Raw genomic sequence first — 24,492 nt, forward strand, 5'->3', positions numbered from 1 at the left:
ACAGCTCACAGCAACCTTCAACTCCTGGGCTCGAGCAAGTCTCCTGCCTCAGCCTCCCAAGTAGCTGGGACCACAGGCACCCGCCACAATGTTCGGCTATTTTTGGTTGCTGCCGTCATTGTTGTTTGGCGGGTCCAGGCTGGATTCGAACCCACCACCTTAGGTGTATGTGTCTGGCGCCTTAGCTGCTTGAGCCACAGGCACTGAGCCGGGCTTAAGTAATTCTCTTGCCTCAGTCTCCTTAGTAGTGGGGGCCTATAGGCGCCCACCACAATGCCCAGCTATTTTTTTGTTGTAGTTGTCATTGTTACTTTAGCTAGCCAAGACCAGGTTGAACCCACTATCCTTAGTGTATGTGGGTGGAGCCCTACCCACTCCGCTGAGCTATGGGCGCCACCCCATTTTCTTCCTATTTTTTTGTCAACATGTAGAAATGGTTTTATGAAGTGATATGCTTCATTGGAAAGATCAGCATAAAACATATCTAAAACATTTATCTTACTTGGTCTACCACTGGTGCAAAGGCCCTAAGCAAAAGGAAGGTCTCTACCCCTGTCTACTAGAGTGTGCTCCCGCACCTATTTGAGGGCCCAGGTTTCCTTGCCCAGTCACTGGTGCACCTGCAGCATCCCACTGCTGCAGGAGAGTAGACCTGCTTTGTAATGTCAGGAGCAGGTAAGAGGACCAAGGAACCCAGTGGACAAACCATCATAATCTGAACGTAAATACAGTATTTTTATTATTTTGCTTATTTGAAATAAGTTCAGACTGATTGTGAAATGTCTGAGTTCATAATGATAACTCTGAAAAAAGCAATGCTTAATACAAAATGCACAAAAAGATGGTTGTAAGTACAAAAGAAGAGTGAGTACATTGGGAGAAAGACATAAAAATAGACATGTTTGTTTCTTCCATTAAGTATTTGTGAAGTGGAGACACTCATAGTCATATCTCTCTGCATAAGCAACCATACAGTCCAGGACAGAGTCTGGCCCTAGCATTCGGAGACTCAGGCCTGGTCTCTGAAGTGACCCAGTAGACAGAGTGCCCAGTGCAGAGTAGACAGAGGAGTCAGTTAAAGATGCTCCATTAGCGGCTTGGTGCCCATAGCACAGTGGTTATGGTGCTAGGTATATACACCAAGGCTGGCGGGTTCAAATCCGGCCTGGTCCAGTGAAAACAACAATGACAACTACAGCAAAAAATAGCCAGGCGTTGTGGCAGGCACCTGTAGTCTCAGCTACTGGGAAACTGAGGCAAGAGAATCACTTAAGTTTGGAGTTGCTGTGAGCTGTGAAGCCATGGCACTCTACCGAGGGTGACAAAGTGAGACTGTCTCAAAAAAAGAAAAAATTTTAAAAGATGCTGAAATGTTAGCCCTGTTTTAATTAAATGCTTAAAATAATTTGATTAATTTTATGATTGCATTTATTTAATTAATTTATTTTTTTGAGCCAAAGTCTCACTTTGTCACCCCTAGTAGAGTGCTCTGGCATCATAGCTCACAGTAACTTCAGACTCTGGGGTTCAAGTGATCCTCTTGCCTCAGCCTCCTGAGTAGCTGGGACTACAGGCACCTGTCACAATACCCAACTGTTTCATAGAGATGGCGTCTCACTCCCATTCAGTGAGTTCAGATAATCCGCCCACCTCAGCCTCCCAAAGTACTAGGATTACAGGCATGAGCCGTAGCGCCTGGCCATTTTGTAATTGTATTTAAATATGCAAAGGAATTTAGTAGATTCCTCAAATTCGATTAACTGTGAGTTAATTTTTTTTTTTTTTTGAGACAGAGCTTCACTATGTCGCCCTTGGTAGAGTGCCGTGGTGTCACAGCTCACAGCAACCTCAAACTGTTGGGCTTAAGCAGTTCTCTTGCCTCAGCCTCCCAAGTAGCTGGGACTACAGGCACCCACCACAATGCTGGGCTATTTTTTGGTTATAGTTGTCACTGTTGTTTGGCAGGCATGGGCTAGGTTTGAACCTGCCAGCTCCAGTGTATGTGGCCAACGCCCTAGTAAATTTTTGTAGGACTGCTTATTGATGAACTCTTAAGACTAACAAAATTAGTATTTACTAATCCTTTCTATGCCAGATGCTCTTGGCACATTGATGATTTTTATCAACTTGTTCTTGCCAGTAGAGAAATTATTTCCAGAAACTTTCAGTACAGTTTTTTTCTTTTGTTGAAAAATTAGTGCTTGAAGAAATATTTTTTTAAAATCACTCCCAGGGACTCTGAGATGCTGCTTTTATGTAAGATTTTAATCCAACAAGTCCTGTGTTGAACACTTCACACTGCTACACACCAAAGTCAAGAAGTACATGCGCTAATGTATTTTGTAGCTAGGAGCTAGTGAGGAAAAGCAATGTGAGGGTTCTGGAATCTCCCTCTGCTGGCAGTGGGAAAGGGTCAGTGTGAGCTGAGAGACTGGTGGAAGCCAGGGGGAGGAGGCAGGCCGTTCCTGAAGAAGGAAGCCTGGGGCCATGCACGGTGGCTCATGCCTATGATCCTAGCTAGCACTCTGGGAGGCTGAGGCAGGTGGATTGCTGATCTCTGAACCAGAGCAAGACCCTGTCTCTAAAAAATAGCTGGGCATTGTCACGGGCACCTGTAGTCCCAGCTACTCGGGAGGCTGAGGCAAGAGGATCATATGAGCTCAAGAATCTGAGCTTGGGCTTGGCGCCTGTGGCTCAACCGGCTAAGGCACCAGCCACATACACCTAAGGTGGCGGGTTCGAATCCCCCGCCCAGGCTCGCCAAAACAACAATGACGGCTGCAACCAAAAAAAAAAAAAATGGCCGGGCGTTGTAGCTGGTGCCTGTGGTCCAGCTCCTTGGGAGGCGGAGGCAGGAGACTCGCTTGAGCCCAGGAGTTGGAGGTTGCTGTGAGCTGTGATGCCATGACACTCTACCCAGGGGGACAGCTTGAGGCTCTGTCTAAAAAAAAAAAAAAAAAAAAGTCACTCTCTACTCTTGGACATCTGTCCAGGTTACATGGCCACTTTTCCTACTGCCGAGAGCTGTATTAGGGCTCGCATTTCCTTGTGCAGATAACTGTGGCTGGCTTCTGTATGTCTGAGGCTCTGTGCTGGGCCCAGGTCTACAGAGCTGGTAGCATTCAGCCTAGCATCCCTGCCCGCTTGTGGAGGGCAGGCTAGAGGTGACAGAGGAGCAGCCTGTGGAGAGTGAACCAGTACTTTATTGCAGCTCTTCCATCTGCAATGTGATTCTTACTGCGTTCTGTTGCTTTTTACAACCTGCTGTGCCCTGCTGCAACAGTGAGCACACCCAGTACTCATATCTTGGTTTCTAAGAACCATTCGCCAATGAAAGGAATTAGGGCTTCTTGGAGAAAGGGCTGATTTACAAGAAAAAAGAAATGGCATTGGAGCATGTCGGAAGGACACAGGAGCCAAGCCAAAAGAGCTCCCAGTGGCCAAAGTTGGAGCAATTAGATTATGAATAAATGAATACCCGTAAGTCCAGAGTTGTTTATATTATTAAATAAATAAAATGTGGGGAAGGAGGAGCAAGCCTTCCTTATAGAATTGCAGTTACTAAAAATAGAAGGGATGAGGGAGAAAGAAAATCTCTGGCAACCACAATAGCTACGATGGGCAGAATCTACTCATAGATGCTAAAATATAGTGAGTAAAATTTTAAAGAGAAATGAGATATCTATAAAACAAAGTAAATTCTCCAAAATATTTGTCAGTTGCTCTGATGGTTTTAATTCTCATCTTGTCAGTTGCTCTGATGGTTTTAACTCTCATCCACAAATTGTCTTCAGGAGGTGGCATTTCATTCCTCTGCCTGAGCGTGGTCTGGATTTAATGATTTACTTCTAAAGAATAAAGTATGGAAAGGGAAAAGTAGTTACTCAAACCAGTGGTCAAGGTCCACCTCACACACTCTAGATACTTGTGGCAGTAAGCACACATTTCCTCTGTGGTGCTCTCTCTGAAGTCCCACACCCCTAGTCTAATCCTTTGTGAGCACTGGACAAACCTGAGCTGAGGGACATTTACAGAATGCCCATGTCCTTCAAAGGCATCAAAGTCATGAAAGACAAATACAGTGCAGACCAGAGGAGGACACGTGATGATGAAATGCCACCTGGCGTCCCAGGCTGGGTGCTGGAATAGAAGAGGGATGCGAGTGCGATAACTGGGGGAATCCAGACAGCCTGGAGTTTAATATGTTAGTGTCTGACTCTTTGTTTCAACAAATCAACCTGCTAATTGCAAGCATTAATGTCCAGGGAAGCTAGGTGAAGGGTGTGTGGGAACTCTGAGTCTCAAATCAGTTTAAAAGAAAAAGTTTGAGAATAGGGTGACGCCTGTGGCTCAAGCGAGTAGGGCGCTGGCCCCATATACTGGAGGTGGAGGTGGTGGGGTTCAAACCCGGCCCCTGGCCAAAAACTGCCAAAAAAAAAGAAATAAATTCAAGAATAGCTAGGATTGATGTGTTTCTGTTGCTGTCCTGACCCATGGAGACCTTCTTGTTTCAGGGATGATGCAGTGTGTGATTGCTGTTGCAGACAAAGTCTTTGATGCCTTCCTGAACATGATGGCGGATAAAGTAAGTCTCTTGAAGTGTGAGCACATGTCTGCTGGAGGCCCACAGGGGCGCTGCTGTACCTCTTTCTTCTGCATCTCTAGGCCAAGACCAAGGAGAATGAGGAGGAACTGGAGCGGCATGCCCAGTTTCTGCTGGTAAACTTCAACCATATCCACAAGAGGATACGGAGGGTGGCAGACAAGTATCTGTCAGGTCTAGTGGATAAGTAAGTTCATTTCCCTGCTAATGCCTTGTGGGTATGTATGTAAACTTTTGCGATTTAGAATGCATGAAAAAAAGCATCATCACATTATCAGTCAAAAAAAAAAAAAATGGAGTCAGAGTAAAAACTCTGAAGGGTGATGCAGCTTCCCACTGAATGTCAGTGAGTTTGCCAAAGTCTGAATTTGGGCCCAGAAACCTCAGTTCATCTCAGCTATCAGTGTCACTTACAGTGGTTACCGTAGTTACTGCGTTCCTCTTGCTGGATGTAATATCCAGTGTCTCTGAGTTCACCTACCCTTGTGAGACCCAGCCCACTTTCTAGCCCAAGGCCCAGCCAGAGATCCCCTGGTAGAAGTGGTGTATTTTGGGCTTCTGAGGAACAAAAGCCCACAGTGGCTCCTTTTCGTATACACTCTTTGTGCTGGGACTCATCCCCACACAGATGAGAGCATTCTGAGGCAGTCTGGCCAGCTTCCCTGAGGGGCGAAGGCCAGAAACGGCAGACAGCACCCGGAGTCTGCCTGCAGCTCTCCGAAGGTGTCCGGGGACTCTGGAGCCTGTCCCAGGTGCTGCATTCCTCGTACAGGTAGCAGTGCCGTCTGAGGGTGGGTCAGGAGCGGGCCAGAGGCCATGAGAGCAAGTCCAGCACACATGTGACATGTGTCTGAGCTAGGCCTCCTGAGTAGTGCTCCTCAGATAAGTCACAGCTATGCAGAAACATTGCACCTTCAACCTTGGGGCCATCAGCACCTATGGACTGTTGCTTTCAAGAGAAAGCACCTTCTCTTTACCCCAGAGTATCATGCAGATAATGTCATTTTGTATGCCATGAAGTGAGAAATAGTAGAGAACCCCTGGTCAAAAACTAGGAGAATTGCTTTGGGGGAAAAGAAGGTACAATTTGGCCAGTATGTAACCACAACAGTCAGTGTGAGACACACTTGGGGTATCTGACCCCGAGGAATGGGACTAGCAGGGGTCTGGGGCACATTTCTGATGAGACCCCATGTATTTGCTGCAGAAAGCCTGAGGATGGTGGGCTTTCTGCCCCCAGAGACCTGACTGAGCACCTTCAGTTGGCTGGCAGCAGGTGTGGGCTTGCGCTGGCCAGGGGAAGGCAGCTGAGGTGGGCCTCACCACTGAGGTCCCCCTTCTCTGGAAGTTTGGCTCCTGGCCTTGAACACTGGCTCTTGGCACAGGTTTCCCCACTTGCTCTGGAGCGGGACCGTGCTGAAGACCATGCTGGATATCCTGCAGACCCTGTCTCTGTCACTGAGTGCTGTGAGTGTCCCTGGGTGACCCAGGACTGACCCACATACCCACTGACCACTCTGTGTTGTGGCATGCTCCGCTGGACCTGACTTAATGCTACAAGCAGCGTATTTGGGGCCCTTCCCCAGTAAGCTGCAGCAAGTTTGGGGGCCCATCATAGATGGGATGGGTGGTGGGAAAAAGTGGCCAACATTCTCCTGCCCAATGTTAGAGGCTTGGTAGTGGCACCTTGGCAGTTTGGAAGAGCAAGTCTCACTCTGCTGCAGGATATTCACAAGGACCAGCCTTACTATGACATTCCTGATGCCCCCTACCGGATCACAGTTCCTGACACGTATGAAGCCCGAGAGGTAGGCCACATGTGGTCCTCTGCATTAAGGGCCATCTTCACCAATCCCTGACTGTCTGGGCAGGTGCTTGGCCTACATGAGGTCACCCAGTCCCCAGCAGGTGGGAGTGTGTTGGTCCCTTCCTGCAGCAAGAAGACTGGCCTTGCTATGTACAAGGGCAGCTCCCCCACCCCCCCGACAAGCTGTTCTGCTGAGTACGCTGACTCTCAGCTGTGTTCTCAGTTTAGCTGCGAAAGGTTCTTAGCTAGCACTTTGTAGCCCCTCCCATCTGCATTGAACAAGCAGGATTACAGGAGGACGGCACTGCTCTGAGGTGTACTCACATTTACTGTGGCAGCAGCAGAACATGCCTTTAGCCTTGTGCTCTACCATGTTAAAATGGGCAAATGAGGAGGATGTCCCAGGCATCTTCTCACTAATTCAGAGCCCTTATTCTGGCAGGACCAAAGCTTGAGTCCACTCAGAGTTCCACCAGGCTGCGGCTGGATCACGTCCTAACTCAGGACCTCCCACCCAGACCAACAGTCAGTGAGGAGTTCCCCCAAGCAGTGGTGTGGTCCTGGGACCTGCTGTTCACATAGCTTCTGCCACACAGCCTTGTGTAGGAACTAGACCATAGTGCAGGGTCCTCAAACTTTTTAAACAGGGGGCTAGTTCACTGTCCTTCAGATCGTTGGAGGGCTGGACTGCGGGCCCCGGGACGAGTCGGCTGCTAGGCAGGACAGTCAGCAAAAACACCCGATGGGCTGGATAAATGTCCTAGGTGGGCCGCATGTGGCCCGCAGGCCATAGTTTGAGGATGCCTGCCATAGTGTGTGCAAGTTCCTGCCCTGGGAATCTTGGGGCTAGACCCTGATCCCTGTACTAGTCTGCTGGGCTGCTGTAGCAGAGAACTACAGAGCAGGTGGCTTAAAGAACAGACATTATGGGCCAGGTATGATGGCTCACACCTGGAATCCCAGCACTCTGGGAGACCAAGGTGGGTGGATTATCCGAATTCAGGAGTTCAAAACCAGCCTGAGCAAAAGTGAGACCCCCCCCATCTCTAAAACTAGATGGGTGTTGTGGTGGGCACCTGTAGTCCCCTCTACTCTGGAGGCTTAGGCAAGAGAATCGCTTGAGCCCAGGAGTTTGAGGTTGTTGTGAGCTGTTATGCAACAGCACTCTACCGAGGGTGACAAAATGAAACTCTCAAAAAAAAAAAAAAATACAGACATTATAGGTCTCCTAGTTCTGAGGGCTGAGATCCACAATCAAGGTGTCAGCAGGGATGGTTTCTCCTGAGGCCTTTGTCGTTGGCTTGCTGCTGGCCACCTCCTTCCCATGTCTTCAAATGCTCTTCTCTGTGTGTCCAGATCTCCTGTTCCCATCAGAACACCAGCCAAGGGCGGCACCTGTGGCTCAGTGGGTAGGGCGCTGACCCCACATACCAAGAGTGGCAGGTTCAAACCCTGCCCCAGCCAAACTGCAACAAAAAAATAGCTGGGCGTTGTGGCGGGCACTTGTAGTCCCAGCTACTTGGGAGGCTGAGGCAAGAGAATCGCTTAAGCCCAAGAGCTGGAGGTTGCTGTGAGCTATGACGATACAACACTCTACCAAGGGCTACAAAGTGAGGCTGTGTTTAAAAAAAAAAAAAAGGACACTGGTCAGAATGGATTAGAGCCCTCCTAACTGCCTTTTGATTTAATCACCTCTGTATCCCAGAAGCACTCCCATTCTAAGGTACTGAGCTCAACATAGGGATTTGGGGGACACAGTTCAGCCCTGATGAACTGATCTTGGGTTGTTGAAAAGTATTTTCACCCTCTTCCAGAGCATTGTGAAGGACTTCGCGGCCCGCTGTGGGATGATTCTACAGGAGGCCATGAAGTGGGCGCCCACAGTCACCAAGTCCCACCTGCAGGTACTTTCTTAAAGTCATCAAAATGCAATCTCAGTAAGCTCCTTCAGGCTGTCCAAAGAGCTTTCTGCAGATGCAGACAACTCAAAATACAACAGCACTAATGTGAATAAACAGAGATATCGATCCAGTGCCTGAGGCTATAGTAGACCCCCTACCCCAGAGGCTGCTCTGTGTTTAGAGCCCCTGAGGAAGTATGCTGGGCAGGACAAGAGAAAGGCAGCACCCAGGAACTCTGACCGCTCAAAACAGGTGAGGTGCCAGCTCTGTGGCAGGACGTGGGAGCTGCTCATGAGAGGGGAAAGGCAGCATGGTGGGCACAGGGCTGGCAGGCTGCAGTAGTTCCAAGGGCTGAATGTGTGCAGGCTTCACCCGTGCCCACAGGCAGGGCTTGCTGGAGGCTGGTGGAGCAGAGGCAGAGTCAGTCACTTGTTTCCCATTAAAGCCCATCTTAGAACGAGTACATGCAGAGGAGTCTTTATAAACACCAGTGCCTCTCAGGTGAGCCATTGTTGTATAGACTGTCATAATCTTGCCGAGGGGAACAAAAATGTTACAGCATACGAGAAGATAGTCTCCTTAACAGGGGTCAAAGATAAGACCTCCTTCTACATGTCACTAGAAGAAATCTGGGTTAACAGAGAGCAGTTCTATTAGGAGAACTCGTGAAGTTGGCCTCAGCAACACTTTTTAAGATGAAGCCAGTTTACAAATGTTTGTGTGAAATCCAGGAAGGATAGAGCAGCTAGCTCCAGGAACCCAGAATGTTTGGGATGCATTTGGTAAGAACCCATGGGTTGTGCCAAGGATAGCTGTAAAGTTTCTCCTTTCCCAGAGAGGTTGAGCAGGGAGGACGGCAGAGTGGGGCCTTGTAACTTTTAGCTTTCTCATTTGTACACTAGAATTCAGACTATGGTAGTTTCTTAATTAGATGTTTCTAATACAACTAACATCTGATTTCCTTCCACTGAGGTAAAGGAAAAGAGCTTCTGCTCCCAATGCTGCCACATAAGAGGGGAGGCCCCTTTTAATGCTTAGAAGGTCTCAGTGGACAAAAAAGGGACTAATAGAGCTTTTTATTCTCTAACTATTTCAGGCGGGCCTGGCCTAAGGAGGAAGTGGAAAATGGAAAGGCTTGAAAGGATCTTGATGGTGCACTTGGTGTCCCCTTGGCACTCCCGGGCCCACCTCCTCCCTCCCTTTCAGCCCATTAATTCTGAACCCCCACCCTAGTTCTGCACAGCTCTCGCCGCCCAGCCTCCCCTCCCTGTCCTGCCTCCAGCCTCAGTCTTTCTGGAATCTTCCACATCAGAATAATCCAGTTTTAATAGCAAGTCTGGCCAGTGTACTTTTCTTTAAACTTGATCGGTAGCCACGCCTTACCGCACTGGGCCTATGGATGGGCATCTTGTGTTCCCAGGACCTCCCCAGAAACCAGTTCATCAGTGCACATTTGCATTTACAGCCTCATGTTTTTCTGCAAAAAAGGTCCCTAGAAGCACCTTTGCCCAGTGCTGTGTGTGAAATGGCCTACCTGGCCTGTCTCTGGCATAGCCTCTATACTTGGTGCTCCTGTGGTGCTAAGCTCTTAAGGCCCCCAGGGCAGGAAGTCTCCCTCACACCCCAGGCTCTGCCAGATGTCCTTTGCCCAAATGTTCTTTTGCCATTGTGTGGCCAGATGGACTCAGGTGTTTGTCTGCACTCCTGCTATCTTGCTGTGCTGGGCAGCAGGAGTGCAGCAGTGGGAGCGTGGTAGCCTTCATTGCACTGCCTGCCTGTTGGCAACAGAACCAAGGCCTTGTGGGCCTTTCCCCAGCTGCTCATACAGCTCTTGGCAAATAGCAGGTGCTCAGCAAGGACATGCTAAAGGAATACAGGGGCCTCCCGCATTGACCATAGCACTGCACCAACTGGGTGACAGCCATTGGAGAATCAGCCCTCATCCTTGTTTGCAGATGAGCAGGAACCAGTAGAGAGGCTTTAACTTAGGCATAGTCCCGCAGTCAGCAAGGGGTAGCCCAGTACAGAAATCCAGTGTTGGCTCCACTTCCCCTCACCTTCAATGATGAAGTTTTATTTTCCCCTTTTAGTGAAGTAGCATGTTTTTACCCTGCTTCAGGAATATCTAAACAAACATCAGAACTGGGTGTCAGGACTGTCCCAGCACACAGGGCTAGCCATGGCCACTGAGAGCATCCTTCACTTCGCCGGCTACAACAAGCAGAACACCACGCTCGGGGTATGTTGAGCGTCCTGTGGAGCAGCAACCCCCTTAGGCTGGGAAGGGGTGTCACTGAGGTCCTGGGTCCTTGAGGGCAGGAGGCGGGGCTGGGAGGCTGAGGCTCAGGCAGAAGAATGGGGGGTGTGGTTTGCAAATACTTTTCTCCTATCCTGTGGGGTTGCCTTTGTACTCAGGGCATATCCCTTTCTGTCTTAAACCATTAGACTGAGGAGCAACCAGCTGATGCTTAAGAGCTGGCTGTCACCTTCAGCCAGCCTGTACCATCTATAAGGGACATTTACAGATCACACGCACCAACTTTTACGTTTCCATTGCAGATTAAGACCATTCTCACCATAATCTAGGGATTCTTTTTCTTGCAAAGTCCTGTTCACTTATAGTACAGACTGCCTTCCAGAACCACTGCGTCTATCAAAATTTTGAAAAAATTTCTCCCCTGAGACATAACAGACTAGAGGGTGTTCTAAAAAACTTTGTTTTAGGCAGCACCTGTGGCTTAAGGAGTAGGGCGCTGGCCACATATGCCGGAGGTGGTGGGTTCAAACCCAGCCCTGGCCAAAAACTGCAAAAAAAAAAAACAAAAAACAACTTTGTTTTATTAACTTGCCAGCACCAAAAATTTTTAGTAACCTCCAGATCTGAGCTTGACTTTTTAATTGGACTTTGGTTTAGCCATGGTAAACATGGAAAAAGGATTGTGTTACAATAGTCTGAAATAATTGTGGTTACTTGTCCGTAGGCAACCCAGCTAACTGAGCGTCCAGCCTGTGTGAAGAAAGATTACTCTAACTTCATGGCATCCCTGAATTTGCGCAACCGCTACGCAGGCGAGGTATTTCCCTTGGCCTAGTGTCTTCTCATTTTGATACGAGCTGGTTCCTTCCCAGTGGAAATGAAGAAGGCCTCTGGGTGATACGGCATTTACTTACTTTAGGTGGACTTGAAGGTCATGGGGCCCTGGAACTCATGAGCACATTCTAGATGATCTCTGATATTAAATGGTAGCAACATATCCTGGGCCCTGAGTGAGATGTATGCACTAACTGAGTTATTCCAGTTTCACAGATAAACTAGGGCTCCTGAGATTAAGTAACATGCCAAAGTCACACAGGCAGAGCAGAGTTGGGAACCACATCGTCCAGCTCCATGTTGAGGGCTCTCATTCACCACGCCACAGTTAATTCCAGCTTAATCAGTTGCTCCATCTCTCTGGGCCCTTTCTTCCTCACTCATAAACTAAGAAGCTAGTCTACACCATTCCTACAGTCCTTGGCAAATCTACAAGCCTGTCGGTGCTGGACTGAGTGGGGGTTAGCTTCCCCCAGAGCACTCTGCCACTTGCTTATTCCAGTGGCCGCTCTCCCTTGGGCACCTCAGCAAGGCACCCATACTCCCCACAGCAGCCGCTGATCACACAGGCTCAGTTGTCTGAAGTCAACCATTGGAGCCTGCTCCGTGTTGTTTTGAATACCCCAGAGTGTTGGGAAGGGAATTCTGTCTTTGGGGATTAGTTTTATTCTTGTAAGTAATCAAATCTCTACAGGCAAGTCTTGTGAATAAGAAACCAACCACTTTCTTGGGAAAAAAAAGATTATATCTAACTTTAAAAATAGCAAGGCTGGGGTCAAGCCCAGTGGCTCATGCCTGTAATCCCAGCACTCTGGGAGGCTGAAGGAGGTGGATTGCTTGAGCTCAAGAATTCGAGACCAGCCTAAGCAAGAGTGAGTCCCCATCTCTAAAAATAGCCAAGTGTTGTGGCAGGTGCCTGTGGTCCCAGCTACTCGAAAGGCTGAGGCAAGAGGGTCACTTGAGCCCAGGAGTTTGAGGTTGATGCGAGCTAGGCTGATGCCATGGCACTCTAGCCAGGGCAACAGGGTGTGGCTCAGTCTCCAAAAACATAGTGAGGCTGATCTTGTTGTTTGAGTCATTGAGTCTAAAAGGAAACTTATTTGTCTACCTCACGTTCATACAGTCCTGCCTGGGTCAGACCCTGGGCTCGGTGCCAGGTCCAAACACAAGAAACATCACCACCCTCAAGGAATATTTATAATGGTGGTAGCACCAACATGCATTTCTAGAAGAGAAGTTTTCTAGGTAAAAGCTGTGAGCAGTGGTCCATCTCTGAAATGAGCGTGCCTCTGCATAAGTGAGCTTTAGTTGGGGACAGTGAGGCACGTGCCAAGCCTGCCACAGGTGTAGTTGAGTGGCTGCCAGGTCCTTGTCCAGGTTGCCTAGATTGTGTGTAGCTGCTGATGTGCGTCCTCCTTGCAGGTGTATGGGATGATCCGGTTTTCAGGCGCCACAGGCCATATGTCTGATCTGAATAAGATGATGGTACAGGACCTGAATTCAGCTTTAGACCGAAGCAGTCCTCAGCAGTACACACAGGCCATGTTCAAGCTGACTGCGATGCTCATTAGCAGCAGAGGTAACACACGAGGCAGAGGGAATGAATTCTGGCTTGTCTCTAAAAGAATGTTTGCCTCCATGATTTGTAGTCAGCTGGAGTCCTGCCCAGAGAATGAGCAGACCTCCCCCACTAGAGATCTCTGGAACATCTTTTATGGGTGAAAAGTAAATAAAAAACCATCATTGGCTCAGCGCCTGTGGCTCAAGTGGCTAAAGTGCCAGCCACATACACCTAAGGTGGCGGGTTTGAATCCAGCCCGGGCCCACCAAACAACAATGACGGCTGCAACCAAAAAATGGCCAAGCGTTGTGGCGGGCACCTGTGGTCCCAGCTACTCGGGAGGCTGAGGCAGGAGACTCACTTGAGCCCAGGAGTTGGAGATTGCTGTGAGCTGTGATGCCACGGCACTCTACCCAGGGGGACAGCATGAGGCTCTGTCTCAAAAAAATAAAATAAAATAAAACCATCATTGGCCCCAGCTGGTGCAGACTCTTTGTTGAACTAGGTGAAATGTGTTTGATTCAGTGAATGTTGGAGGCCTCTAAACAACATGTCTTTGGTTCCAGATTGTGATCCCCAGCTCCTCCACCATCTGTGTTGGGGTCCCCTCCGGATGTTCAATGAGCACGGCATGGAGACGGCCCTGGCCTGTTGGGAGTGGCTGCTGGCCGGCAAGAATGGAGTGGAAGTGCCGGTAGGACACTGACCTTGGGTTGTCTCTGAGGGAGGGACGGGACAAGAAGGGAACAGGCTGCCCTGGTGCTGCCACCAGTGAGCATGGAGACCCAAGCAGCACCCCCACCCCACCCCATCCTCTCAAGCTTCAGTCTCCTTTTAGATTATGTTATTCATACCTGGCAGTCACAGAGAAAAGAAGGGGAGTGAATAGCATCACAGTGGTGCCCAGAACCTTTTATTTTTCTAAAGCTCAGTAGGGGGAGCCATTTCTCTACTGAAGCTGGAAGACCCTGCCTTTTGAACACCTGTTAACAGGGACCTGCTGGAGAGCAGCTGTGTTTGTCCATAAGGACATTTTCCTTGACCTGTTAACTTTGAGATCAGTCCCTTTTGCCTGCATCTGTATTTCTGGAGTTGTTACTTCAGTATGTCCACAGAGAGGGTTACACTCACCTTCCAGCTCCCTGGATAAACACCTAAGAACATGAGAACACTTAGGCTGATTGGATGAACACCTACGAGCCATCTTAATTTTCAAAAATCCTGTTAACTTTCAAAGTAGCAGGGAATTTAACATACTTTTTTCTTTCCTGTATTCCTTAAGATCTCTTGATATTAGTCAGAAGGGGTGTTTTGTTTTTCTTCTTCCCTCAGGGGAACTGGAATACTTTCAGAGATAGAATGCTCCAGGTGGAAGGTGGTAACAGTAATAGTAATACCTCACATTTTCCTTGTATTTTATAACCACTTGAGGTTCATATCATTCAGGCTTTTTAGGAGTCTAAGGAAACATTTTGTCCAGTGGCCTTGTGTGAGAGATTATCTAGTCAGGGAGCCACACCCAGCCCTGCCTCTCAGAAGAGAAAGGTACCAGGCACCTGGAGCTCAGCCAGTAGTTCTTGAATCCTTTCCCTGTGGAACTGAGGTGGGCACTGGCTTCTCAGCCAGCTCTCCTCACAAGTGTGCACTGTGGAAGTCTTGCTTCAGCCTGCAGGGCTCTGCCTCCAGAGCAGTGCTCCTCATCTGCACACAAAGAATCGCAGCAAGGGCACCTGTGGCCTCCTGAGCTCTCAGTAGATGCTGACTGCTGCTGTGACTGCAGGGACAGGATCCTGCAGAGACATTTGACACCATGGCTAGTAGATACACACACTGCCATTGTATGCACCCACTTTCTCTCTCCCATCCTTTGTGGATGTTTTCACCTGTTTTACTATTACATGTATTACACTGTTTGTTTGTTTGTTTGTTTGTTTTTGAGACAGAGTCTTACTGTCGCCCTGGATAGAGTGCAACTACCAATAGCTCACAACAGCCTCATGCTCTTGGGCTCAAGTGATCCTTTTGCATTAATTAGCCTCTGTCAGAATACCCAGCTAATTTTTCTATTTTTAGTAGAGATGGGATCTCATTCTTGCTCAGGCTGGTCTCAAACTTCTGAACTCGGTGATTCCCCGCTCCTTCTCCCCCACCCTGCTGCCTTGGCCTCCCAGAGTAGTGCTAGGATTACAGGTGTTAGCCACTGAGCCTGGCCTGTGTTATACCTTATAATGTTAATTTTATTTTAAAAGTCAAAAGTCTTTCAAGGAAATTAAAGAATGTGTTTTTTTAAAGCCTTATAAACTTAGCCAAACATTTCTCATTATATTCTTTAAGTCTTCCTGTAGTAGATCCAAATTTTCAGTTCTTTTCAGACAAAGAATTTCCTTTAGCACTTTCTATACTAATTCAGATCTGCTGGAAATAAATTCCATCATCTTTAGTTCTCCTTTTTTTTATTTTCTTGAGACAGGCTCTTGCTCTGCTGTCCAGGCTGGAATGCAGATTGCAATGGCACAGTCATAGTTCACAGTGACCTTGAACTTCTGGGCTTAAGCAGTCCTTAGCCTCAGCCTCCTTAGTAGCTGGGACTATAGTCATGCACTATCACACCTAGCTAATTGTCCCTAGTTTTGGTAGAGATAAAGTTTCAAAAGCCTTTTTAAAAAAATTTATTACGAAAAATCCCAAACATACACAAGCAGGTGACGTCCCACCCCTGTCATCACCAGTGGCCTGACTGGCTGCAGGTCCCTCAGCCTGTAGCAGGCTTTTCCACCTACCCATGCCCAGACATTGCGCTGGCCCTGGCAGCTCCTGGTCACCTGTGTCTTCAGTCCCCATCTCTTCCTCCACAAGGACCTGAACTGTGCAGGCCCAACAATGCCCAGAGGTGGGCAGGCTTCTCATCTTTCTGTGACTTTCGTATTGTTGCATTCTGTTGGAGGTTTGTTGTTGTTGTTGTTGTTGTTTTGAGACAGAATCTTACTATGTTGCCCTCAGTAGAGTACCGTGGCATCACAGCTTGCAACAACCTCAAACTGTTGGGCTTAAGCAATTCTCTTGCCTCAGCCTCCCAAGTAGCTGGGACTACAGGTGTCTGCCTCAGTGCTCAGCTATTTTTCTGTTGCAGTTGTCATTGTTGCTTAGCTGGCCTAGGCTGGGTTCAAACCCACCAGCCTTGGTATATGTGGCTGGCACCATAACCACTGTACTACAGGCGCCAAGCCTGTTGCATTCTGTTTTTTAATTTTTTTTCTATTATAAAAACAATATATGGCCCACAATAGTGGTTCACACCTGTAATTCCAGCATGCTGGGAGGCGAAGGCAGGAGGATTGCTTAAGGTCAAGAGTTCGAGACCAGCCTAAGGAAAAGCAAGATCCCCATCTTTATAAAAGATAGAAAAATCGGCCAGGCATGGTGGTACATACCTGTGTATACTCCTAGCCATTCAGGAGGGTGAGCCAAAAGCATCACTTGAGTTCAGGAGTTTGGGGTTGCAGTGAGCTATGTTGATGCCACTATACTCTAGCCGAGCAAGACTCAAGGAAAAAAACATACATTTGCTCATGATGAATGAAAAAAACAAGAATCATCTATAACTCCAGCAATCTGGTGGCATCTTTTTTTATTTTTTTTGAGACAGAGCCTCAAGCTGTTCCCCTGGGTAGAGTGCCATGGCTTCACTGCTCACAGCAACCTCCAACTCCTGGGCTCAAGCGAGTCTCCTGCCTCAGCCTCACAAGTAGCTGGGACCACAGGCACCCGCCACAGCGCCTGGTTATTTTTTGTTTGGTTGCAGCCGTCATTGTTGTTTGGTGGGCCTGGGCTGGATTCGAACTCGCCACCTTAGGTGTATGTGGCTGGCACCTTACCCACTTGAGCCACAGGTGCCGAGCCAATCTGGTGGCATCTTAATGTCTTTTCTTGCATTTTTTTTTTTTTTTTTGAGATGGAATCTCACTTTGGCACCCTCAGTAGAGTACTATGGTATCATAGCTCACAACAAACTCAAACTCTCAGACTCAAGCAATTCTCTTGCCTCAGCCTCCCAAGTAGGTGAGACTACAAGTGCCCGCCACAGCATCCAGCTATTTTTAGAGACGAGGTCTTACCCTGGCTCAGGCTGTTCTCGAACCTGTGAACTCAGGCAATCCACCTACCTCGGCCTGCCAGAGTGCTGGGATTACAGGTGTGAGCCACCTTACCTGGCCTCTTTTTTTGCATTCTTGAGAAGATAGAGAGGTAGTAAGTCTGCTGGTCACATCTCATTGTGGGGGCCATGGCCTCCTTGTAAAGGTCTGGGTCCTTAATTCCACTGAGATGAGAAAAGCCTGTAAACCCTTATATGGTGCTCAGATTTGTGACCCAAAGTAAATGAGTGAGGGCTGCACTAGTACCTGGTAACTTGCTCTGATCCTGCCATGTGCTGGGCCTATGCAGGGCACTGTATGGATCTGGCTCTCACCTGCCTGTCTGGCCCATGCTTTGAGGTCCAGGCTGATAGTCTAAGTTGCCCTCACACCCTGGGACTGTCTGGTTGTGGGAGGAACTGGTTCTGGGAAGTCTTATACTCAGGGTGTTACAGGCCTCGGCATCAGTGCTCTGTCTTTAAGGACTGATTTTAGAACTGTTGAAGTTCTTTGTCTAGTTTTGTTTTTGTTTTTTTTTTTTGTTTTTTTGGTTTTTTTTTTTTTGAGACAGAGACTCAAGCTGTCCCGCTGGATAGAGTGCTGTGGCATCACAACTCACAGCAACCTCTAACTCCTGGGCTCAAGCGAGTCTCCTGCTGCCTCCTCCCAAGTAGCTGGGACCACGGGTGCCCGCCATAACTCCTGATTCTTTTTTTTTTTTTTTTGGTTGCAGCCATCATTGTTGTTTGGTAGGCCCAGGCTGGATTCGAACCCACTACCTTAGGTGTATGTGGCTAGCGCCTTAGCCACCTGAGCCACAGGCACTGAGCCTCTAGTTTTGTTTTGAGACCAAGTCTCACTCTATTGCCCTGGGTAGAGTGCCATGGCTTCATAGGTCACAGCAACCTCAAACCCTTAGGCTTAAGTGATCCTCTTTCCTCAGGCTCCTGAGTAACTGGGACTATAGGCACCCAGCACAGCACCTGGCTAATTTTTTTCCTATTTTTTGTCTCACTCTTGCTCAGGCTAGTCTCAAACTCCTAAGCTCAGGTAATCAGCCTTCCCTACACCACACCTCAGCCTCCCAGAGTGCTGGTATTACAGGCGGGAGCTACCACACTAATTTTTTCCTGTTTTTAGTAAAGACAGGGTCTCACTCTCAGGCTGGTCTCAAACTTTTAAGCTCAGGTGATCATGCCCACTTCAGCCTCCCAGAGTGTTAGGATTACCAGTGGGAACCTCTTTGTTTATTAGAAATTCTCTCGGAGTTTTCAAAACTGACTGGAGGTATGAGTGTTTGTCATATTAACCTGGTGGCTGTGAGTGTTTAGTTGGTAGGACCAGCAACACTGAACCTTGTATAAAATGCAGACAGCCACAGTAGAAGCATCACCCCCCATGGAGCCTGTCAGCCCCTCATACCTTCCCCTTTCCTGCCAGCAGGCACATATGTGCCTGAACCTTCATCTCTCTCAGTGGAATTCCCTACTGCTCAGGAGGCAAGGGTGGCCCTCCTCTTAGGCTCCTTTGGAAGCCCCAGGATTCATCACTACTGTGACTACAAGGATGCAGCTCTGCTTTGTGGAGTCTCAAACCCCAGTGAGTCCTTGGAGTAGGAGTTTGTAGCTGTTGTTCCCACTTCACAGGGACGGGTGGTGTTCCCTTCTGCACATCCCTAGTCTGGTGCTCTTTTTCCCTCTCTGGCCCAGGGCATAGGCCTCATCCTGCAGGTCCTAGCTGGTGGGTACAGTTTAGTCCAAGGAAGGCTACTCCCACCTCCTGCAGGGCTTTGGGTCTCAGAAACTGCTCCTCCTTTTCCAGAGACTATTGGCCTTTGCAACGTTTAACCCTTTCATCACCCTGAATAAAGGGAGCTTCTGAGCTCAATGGGGCCCTCTAAGCTCCTGTGTGCTCCAGGGTTCCCCTTCCCTTGCCCCAGTTCCGACACCCCAGGTCTAAGCATGTCGCCGTTAACTGATCAGCATCCCCGGATCCCTGCCACCCCCACCCTGCCATGGCTGTAAGTGCCAGCATGATTTCTCCCTCTGCTCAGATCAAAATCTTTTTTTTTTTAAAGATAGTAAGGCTGACTTTATCAGAGGAGCTCCGTGGCCGCAGGTGTCAGAACACTGCATCAGGTCTTCTCAGACAGAGCCCCTGCACCACCTTTGACCCCCTTTTCCCTTTCTGTGCAGTCTCACAAGTGACCCACAGCCAATCCTGCCAGCTTCAGCTTTCTACCTTTTAAAGTACCATATCCAGAATTTGACCACTTTCAGCATCCCAGGTGCTGTCCTCTGGCTTGGCCTCCCGCTCCCACTTGCACCTCTCCCTCTTCTCCAGGCTAATTCTAGAAGCAAGCCCATGGAGCCCAGAGCAAATCTGTCAGTACCCTGCCCCAGGCCAGGAGAAAGACTGGTTTCTGCAACCTGGAAATCCCCTTACCGTGACCTCAGCCCCGTCTGCTCCTGTCACTTGCCCTTCTGGGGTCATGCTGGGGTGTGGTGCCCTCTGCCCTCTTGGGCTGTTCCCCCATCAGGCCATGCTCCCTGTTTCCTCCTCCAGCGCAGCTACACCTTCACTCCTGTGTCTTTCCCTCAGCTTTCATCCTAGATGTTCCCTCTAACCCCAGCTTTCTCTGGCCATCCGTCTAAAATGCCACATGCTATTTCTCGTTAGACTTCATCAGTATCCCTTGCTTATTTCTCATCTGTGGGCCCCGCTGTGGACTCTGGTTATGTTTGTCTTTGTTCACAGCTTCATCTCAGGGCCACAGAGGTGGCCTCCAGGAGGAGGTTGTTGAACAAACGGGTGGGAGTATGGCTCCTCTGCCCTGTCAGTTTGGGGTTTTTTTTCTCCCTCCACTTTTTTGTTCCTTCTTCATCTCCTATTAACAGGAAATAGAAAGCAGGCTGCACTGCCCTATCCCCCAGGAATACCTCCTCCTTGCCACATGGACAGCTCATTGCTGTGGTCCACTACTGGCCATCCTGTACGGGTATGGCCTTTGTGTTCTCCCTCACAGCCTCCAGGTGGCTTCTGTGCTTCCCAGAAGGAAGGCAAGGGCAGAAAAGGCAAAGCTGAGGCCAGCTGCCCTGCCCTCACAAAGCTGCCCTGGTGTTGGTTCCTAGGGCTCACCCACTAACTTCCCCTGGCTCATCAGTGCTGGTGAGAGCCATAGCCACCCCAGTTGGCCGGGAACACTGAGACTGGAAAGGCAGGAGGGGAGGGGAGAGGAAGGGAGATAGGGCATCTGCTGCATGCACCAGGCTGCATTGCCCCTCTGCATGGGTGTTTATAGCCCTTGTAGAAGCTGGCATTTGGGGGCCAACAGAGAGATAGAAACCCTACTAATTAGGGTGCTGCCTTCTGATCTCTGTGTAAAGTCACCCAGAAGCTGTAGGGGCTTTCCAAGTGTGAGCTGTACACCTTACTCTCCACCACCAGTGTGTCTTCCAGACACCACTGTCTGCTACCTCTGGGTACCCTTCACAGCACCCCATGGAAGGGGCCCAGCTGAGCATGGCTGACCACAGTCCCTGTGCCTGGCCCACACAGCCGCAGGCACCCGCAGGGCTGTCCCCAGCTGATTAACAGGGTGAAAGGTCTGCAGGTGGGGAGTCAGGGCTGGCTCTGGAGCCCAAGCAGGCAGCCCCAGCCTCACCATCATAGGGTGCCTTAGGACTATTAGAACAGTGCCCAGTGAGGGGCCCCACAGCATTGGGCACGTCACAGGTGTGGTGCTGTCTCACACCCTACACCTCACCTCACTGCCTACACCACGGACTAGGACAAACAGAAATTTGGCCTGGAATGGCTGAAAGCAAACACAGCACACACTAATGTGAATGTCCCTGGGAAGTGGGGCCACTGGAGAGCTTAATTTTTTTCTTCATATTTTCCTCCATTTCTAAATTTTATTCAGTGAACATATATTATTTCTTTTATAGGTAAAAAAAAAAAAAATAGGCCAGATGCACTGCCTCACACCTGTAATCTCAGCACTTTGAGAAGCCAAAGTAGCAGGATTACTTTAAGCCAGCAGCTTGAGCTTGCAGTGAGTTTTGATGACCCCACTGTACCACTGTACTGCAGCCTGCCAGCGTGGGAAACAGTAGGACCCTGTCTCAAAAAGCCCCCAGTGACCCTGTCTTTGCACTTGGCAGAGGAGCCAACGTTTGCTCTGTGCTTGCAGTTCATGCGGGAGATGGCAGGGGCCTGGCACATGACAGTGGAACAGAAGTTTGGCCTGTTTTCTGCTGAGATAAAGGAGGCAGACCCACTGGCTGCGTCAGAAGCAAGCCAGCCCAAACCATGTCCCCCTGAAGTGAGCCCCCACTACATCTGGATTGACGTACGTACCTAACACCCCTGCCCCCCACCAAGGCTCTGCGGAGCTCTATCTACCATGTGGCCCAGGGAGCCAGGGCTGCTTCTGGAGTGGTGAGAGCCAGCAAGCCAGGGTCAGGAAGGCAGCCCACGATTTCAGACTGCCTGACCTGAGGAGGGGGGTGATTGTTCCAGCCCATCCCCTAGCCCGTTCAGTCAGCCCAGAGTCCCTCAGCTGGCCTCACTGGCCCTGGGCTGGGCAGACCTGGCCCCATCAACACAGCACGTTTTCCTTCTTGCTCAGTTCCTGGTACAACGGTTTGAGATCGCCAAGTACTGCAGCTCTGACCAAGTGGAGATCTTTTCCAGCCTGCTGCAGCGCTCCCTATCCCTGAATATCGGTGGGGCCAAGGGCAGCATGAACCGGCATGTGGCAGCCATTGGGCCCCGCTTCAAGTGAGGGCTCTCCTCCCTGGGTGTGGCGTGGGGTGTGTATGGGGGTGAGGGGGTCACAGCACTTCCATAGAGTGTAGAACAGATTTCAGTGAGCTGTTTGCTTCTGGAATGACGGGGGAAGAGCTTATCAAAGGCACCCTTCCTAACTGAATCAAGACTATGAACTTCTCCCCTGCTTTCTGCCGCCTTTAGTCTAGCCGTTCTCCTTGGGACCTGGCCTCTGCTGACCGCTGTACAGGGCCTGGTCCCCCACCCAGCAGGTCCTCATGCCTGCACCTGCTCTGCCTGCCCCTCCTGTCCCAAGCCCACTGGCCACCTCCTGGCCCTGCATCTCTCAAACTAGCCACAGAGATTAAACCAGTTCTCTATTAATTTCTAATCAGTCATGGGCCTGTACTTTTATAAAGTACAATAGGAATTAATTATCAGGCTTAGCGCCTATGGCTCAAGTGGCTAAGCCGCCAGCCACATACACCTAAGGTGGCGGGTTCGAATCCAGCCCAGGCGCGCCAAACAATGACAGCTGCAACCAAAAAAGCCGGGTGTTGTGGCGGGCACCTGTGGTCCCAGCTATTTGGGAGGCCGAGGCAGGAGACTCGCTTGAGCCCAGGAGTTGGAGGTTGCTGTGAGCTGTGATGCCACGCCACTCTACCCAGGGAACAGCTTGAGGCTCTGTCTCAAAAAAAAAAAAAAAAAAAGGAATTAATTACCAGGAAACAATCCTCTCTGGACGGTCCCAGCTGTGTGTTACTGTCAGAGATGAGCAAGTACCCATCCCTTGGTCCCTGTGCTTACACAGACTGGCTGCAACACTGTCTGTAGATGCACAGCCCTGACCTAGGGTCAAGGGCCTCACCAGTGAATGCAGAGTCATTGCCTATCCACAGCCTGACTTCCTCTTGGACTCCCTCCTGTCTTCTGGGACATCTCTCTGCCCTCTACCCCCCTTGAGTAACTGAACACAAATACTTCTGGTTCTCCTTTGAGTGTGTACAGCCTCTGTCACTTCCTTTCATGCCCATAGCCTCTGTGCTCCCTTGCTGCTCTCACTCAGACTGGCCAGTTCCTCGCTGTGACTGCCACTCAATGCTGCAATCTGTCCCCACAGCTCAGATGCAATCATGTAGGACGGTACCTCTGAAGGCACTCCATGGTGTCTCCTTACACTCTGCCCTCCTGTGCTAATCCAGGCCCAACCTGACTGTCCACTTGGCCCTAAGGCTCCAAACAGCCACTCCCCCCAGACTCTCTCACCCTGTTTCTGCCAAACAAGAAGCTTCTTCTCTGTTAGGGCCCATCTTACTGCCAGGCCTTCCAAACCTCTCTCATCCGCTGGGGTCTATACTTCAGGGAGAGTAGCTCCCACTGGGTCGGGATCACTCTGCTCTGGGGTTTATGTGGCATCTTAGCTCTATGGGTAGTGGTGTCAGTCTCCTGCCAGTAGGGCTTTTGATCTCCCTGTACAGATCTGGCTTCCCAGCTGCCCCTCACCCCTTGCTCAGGGTCTGGCCTGATAAAAGCAGGTGCTTAATAAATTTCCAAACTTAAGTGCTCTGAGTTCATCGCACCTGCAGGTGACTGTTCCTCAGGGAATAATGTGCAAATAGTTTGTGAGACTCAAGTTTCTGGTCCAGGCGCGTTAAGACGAAGATTGTTTAGTTTTCTCCCAAAAGAAGTAAAGTTTTTAAAAAAACCTTTCCAGCGACCTTTTGGATAGAAGAAATCTGCCTAGTAATCTCCTGTCCAGTGTCCTCTAGAGACTGCCCAGGGTCCCCTCAGGCTCAGCCCTCAACCAGGGTTCCCACCCTGACGTGGTCCTGGGGCATCTTTCAGACTGCTGACCCTCGGGCTGTCCCTCCTACATGCCGATGTGGTTCCAAATGCAACCATCCGCAACGTGCTTCGTGAGAAGATCTACTCCACTGCCTTTGACTACTTCAGGTACTGCCTCCCAGGTGTGCTGTGCTGTGTCCAGGGATGCCCAGCCCACCTAGTGTGCTGTTGTCCCCGACCCCCCAGCAGGTCACTCAGGGCAGGACACAGTTGCTTACTGGATGTTCACAGACCTCATTTGATGGCCCCGTGTGGTATGTCTGTCTGTGTTTAGAGCTAGCCTCCCCGGAGACTAGGCAGGTTTCCCCTCAGTTCAGTTGATTTCAGAGGTTAAGCTTGTGGCATTTAACTTCTCAGTTAAAGTGAATGCTTAGTGTGCAAAGAATCACAAACACCTACTGTCTAGGGCTTTGCAAAGGCAGGCTTTGTTGCTAGATGGACAGCTCAGTTATCGTTGTCTGCCATGAGCACTGCATTCCACATTCTGCAGGAACCACTGGGGCAGTGAGGGAGGGAACACAGTGAGCTCTGAAGCCACCACACATTCCCATGCAGATCAATGAGATGATCACGGCTCGGTGCCTGTGGCTCAAGCGGCTAAGGCGCCAGCCACATACACCTAAGTTGGCGGGTTCGAATACCCAGCCTGGGCCCACCAAACAACAATGATGGCTGCAACCAAAAAAAAAATGGCCAGGCGTTGTGGCGGGCACCTGTGGTCCCAGCTACTTGGGAGGCTGAGGCAGGAGACTCGCTTGAGCCCAGGAGCTGGAGGTTG

At 49.7% G+C, this 24,492-nt stretch overlaps 1 protein-coding gene across 1 annotated transcript in view; it reads left to right on the top strand.

The window, feature by feature from the left end:
- Positions 1 to 24,492, top strand: part of PI4KA (phosphatidylinositol 4-kinase alpha) — a 153,819-nt gene that overhangs the window by 105,119 nt on the left and 24,208 nt on the right. The window contains exons 24-35 of the mRNA XM_012812667.2: positions 4,515 to 4,585; positions 4,666 to 4,790; positions 5,989 to 6,070; positions 6,328 to 6,411; positions 8,225 to 8,314; positions 10,431 to 10,550; positions 11,293 to 11,385; positions 12,825 to 12,981; positions 13,530 to 13,657; positions 21,292 to 21,450; positions 21,730 to 21,881; positions 23,715 to 23,822. Of these exons, the coding sequence (XP_012668121.2) occupies positions 4,515 to 4,585; positions 4,666 to 4,790; positions 5,989 to 6,070; positions 6,328 to 6,411; positions 8,225 to 8,314; positions 10,431 to 10,550; positions 11,293 to 11,385; positions 12,825 to 12,981; positions 13,530 to 13,657; positions 21,292 to 21,450; positions 21,730 to 21,881; positions 23,715 to 23,822 (1,369 nt within the window). The remainder of the gene's footprint in view (positions 1 to 4,514; positions 4,586 to 4,665; positions 4,791 to 5,988; positions 6,071 to 6,327; positions 6,412 to 8,224; positions 8,315 to 10,430; positions 10,551 to 11,292; positions 11,386 to 12,824; positions 12,982 to 13,529; positions 13,658 to 21,291; positions 21,451 to 21,729; positions 21,882 to 23,714; positions 23,823 to 24,492) is intronic.

Source organism: Otolemur garnettii, unplaced genomic scaffold (assembly GCF_000181295.1).
Source record: "Otolemur garnettii isolate 467f Iridium unplaced genomic scaffold, OtoGar3 scaffold00218, whole genome shotgun sequence".
Taxonomy (NCBI): domain Eukaryota; kingdom Metazoa; phylum Chordata; class Mammalia; order Primates; family Galagidae; genus Otolemur; species Otolemur garnettii.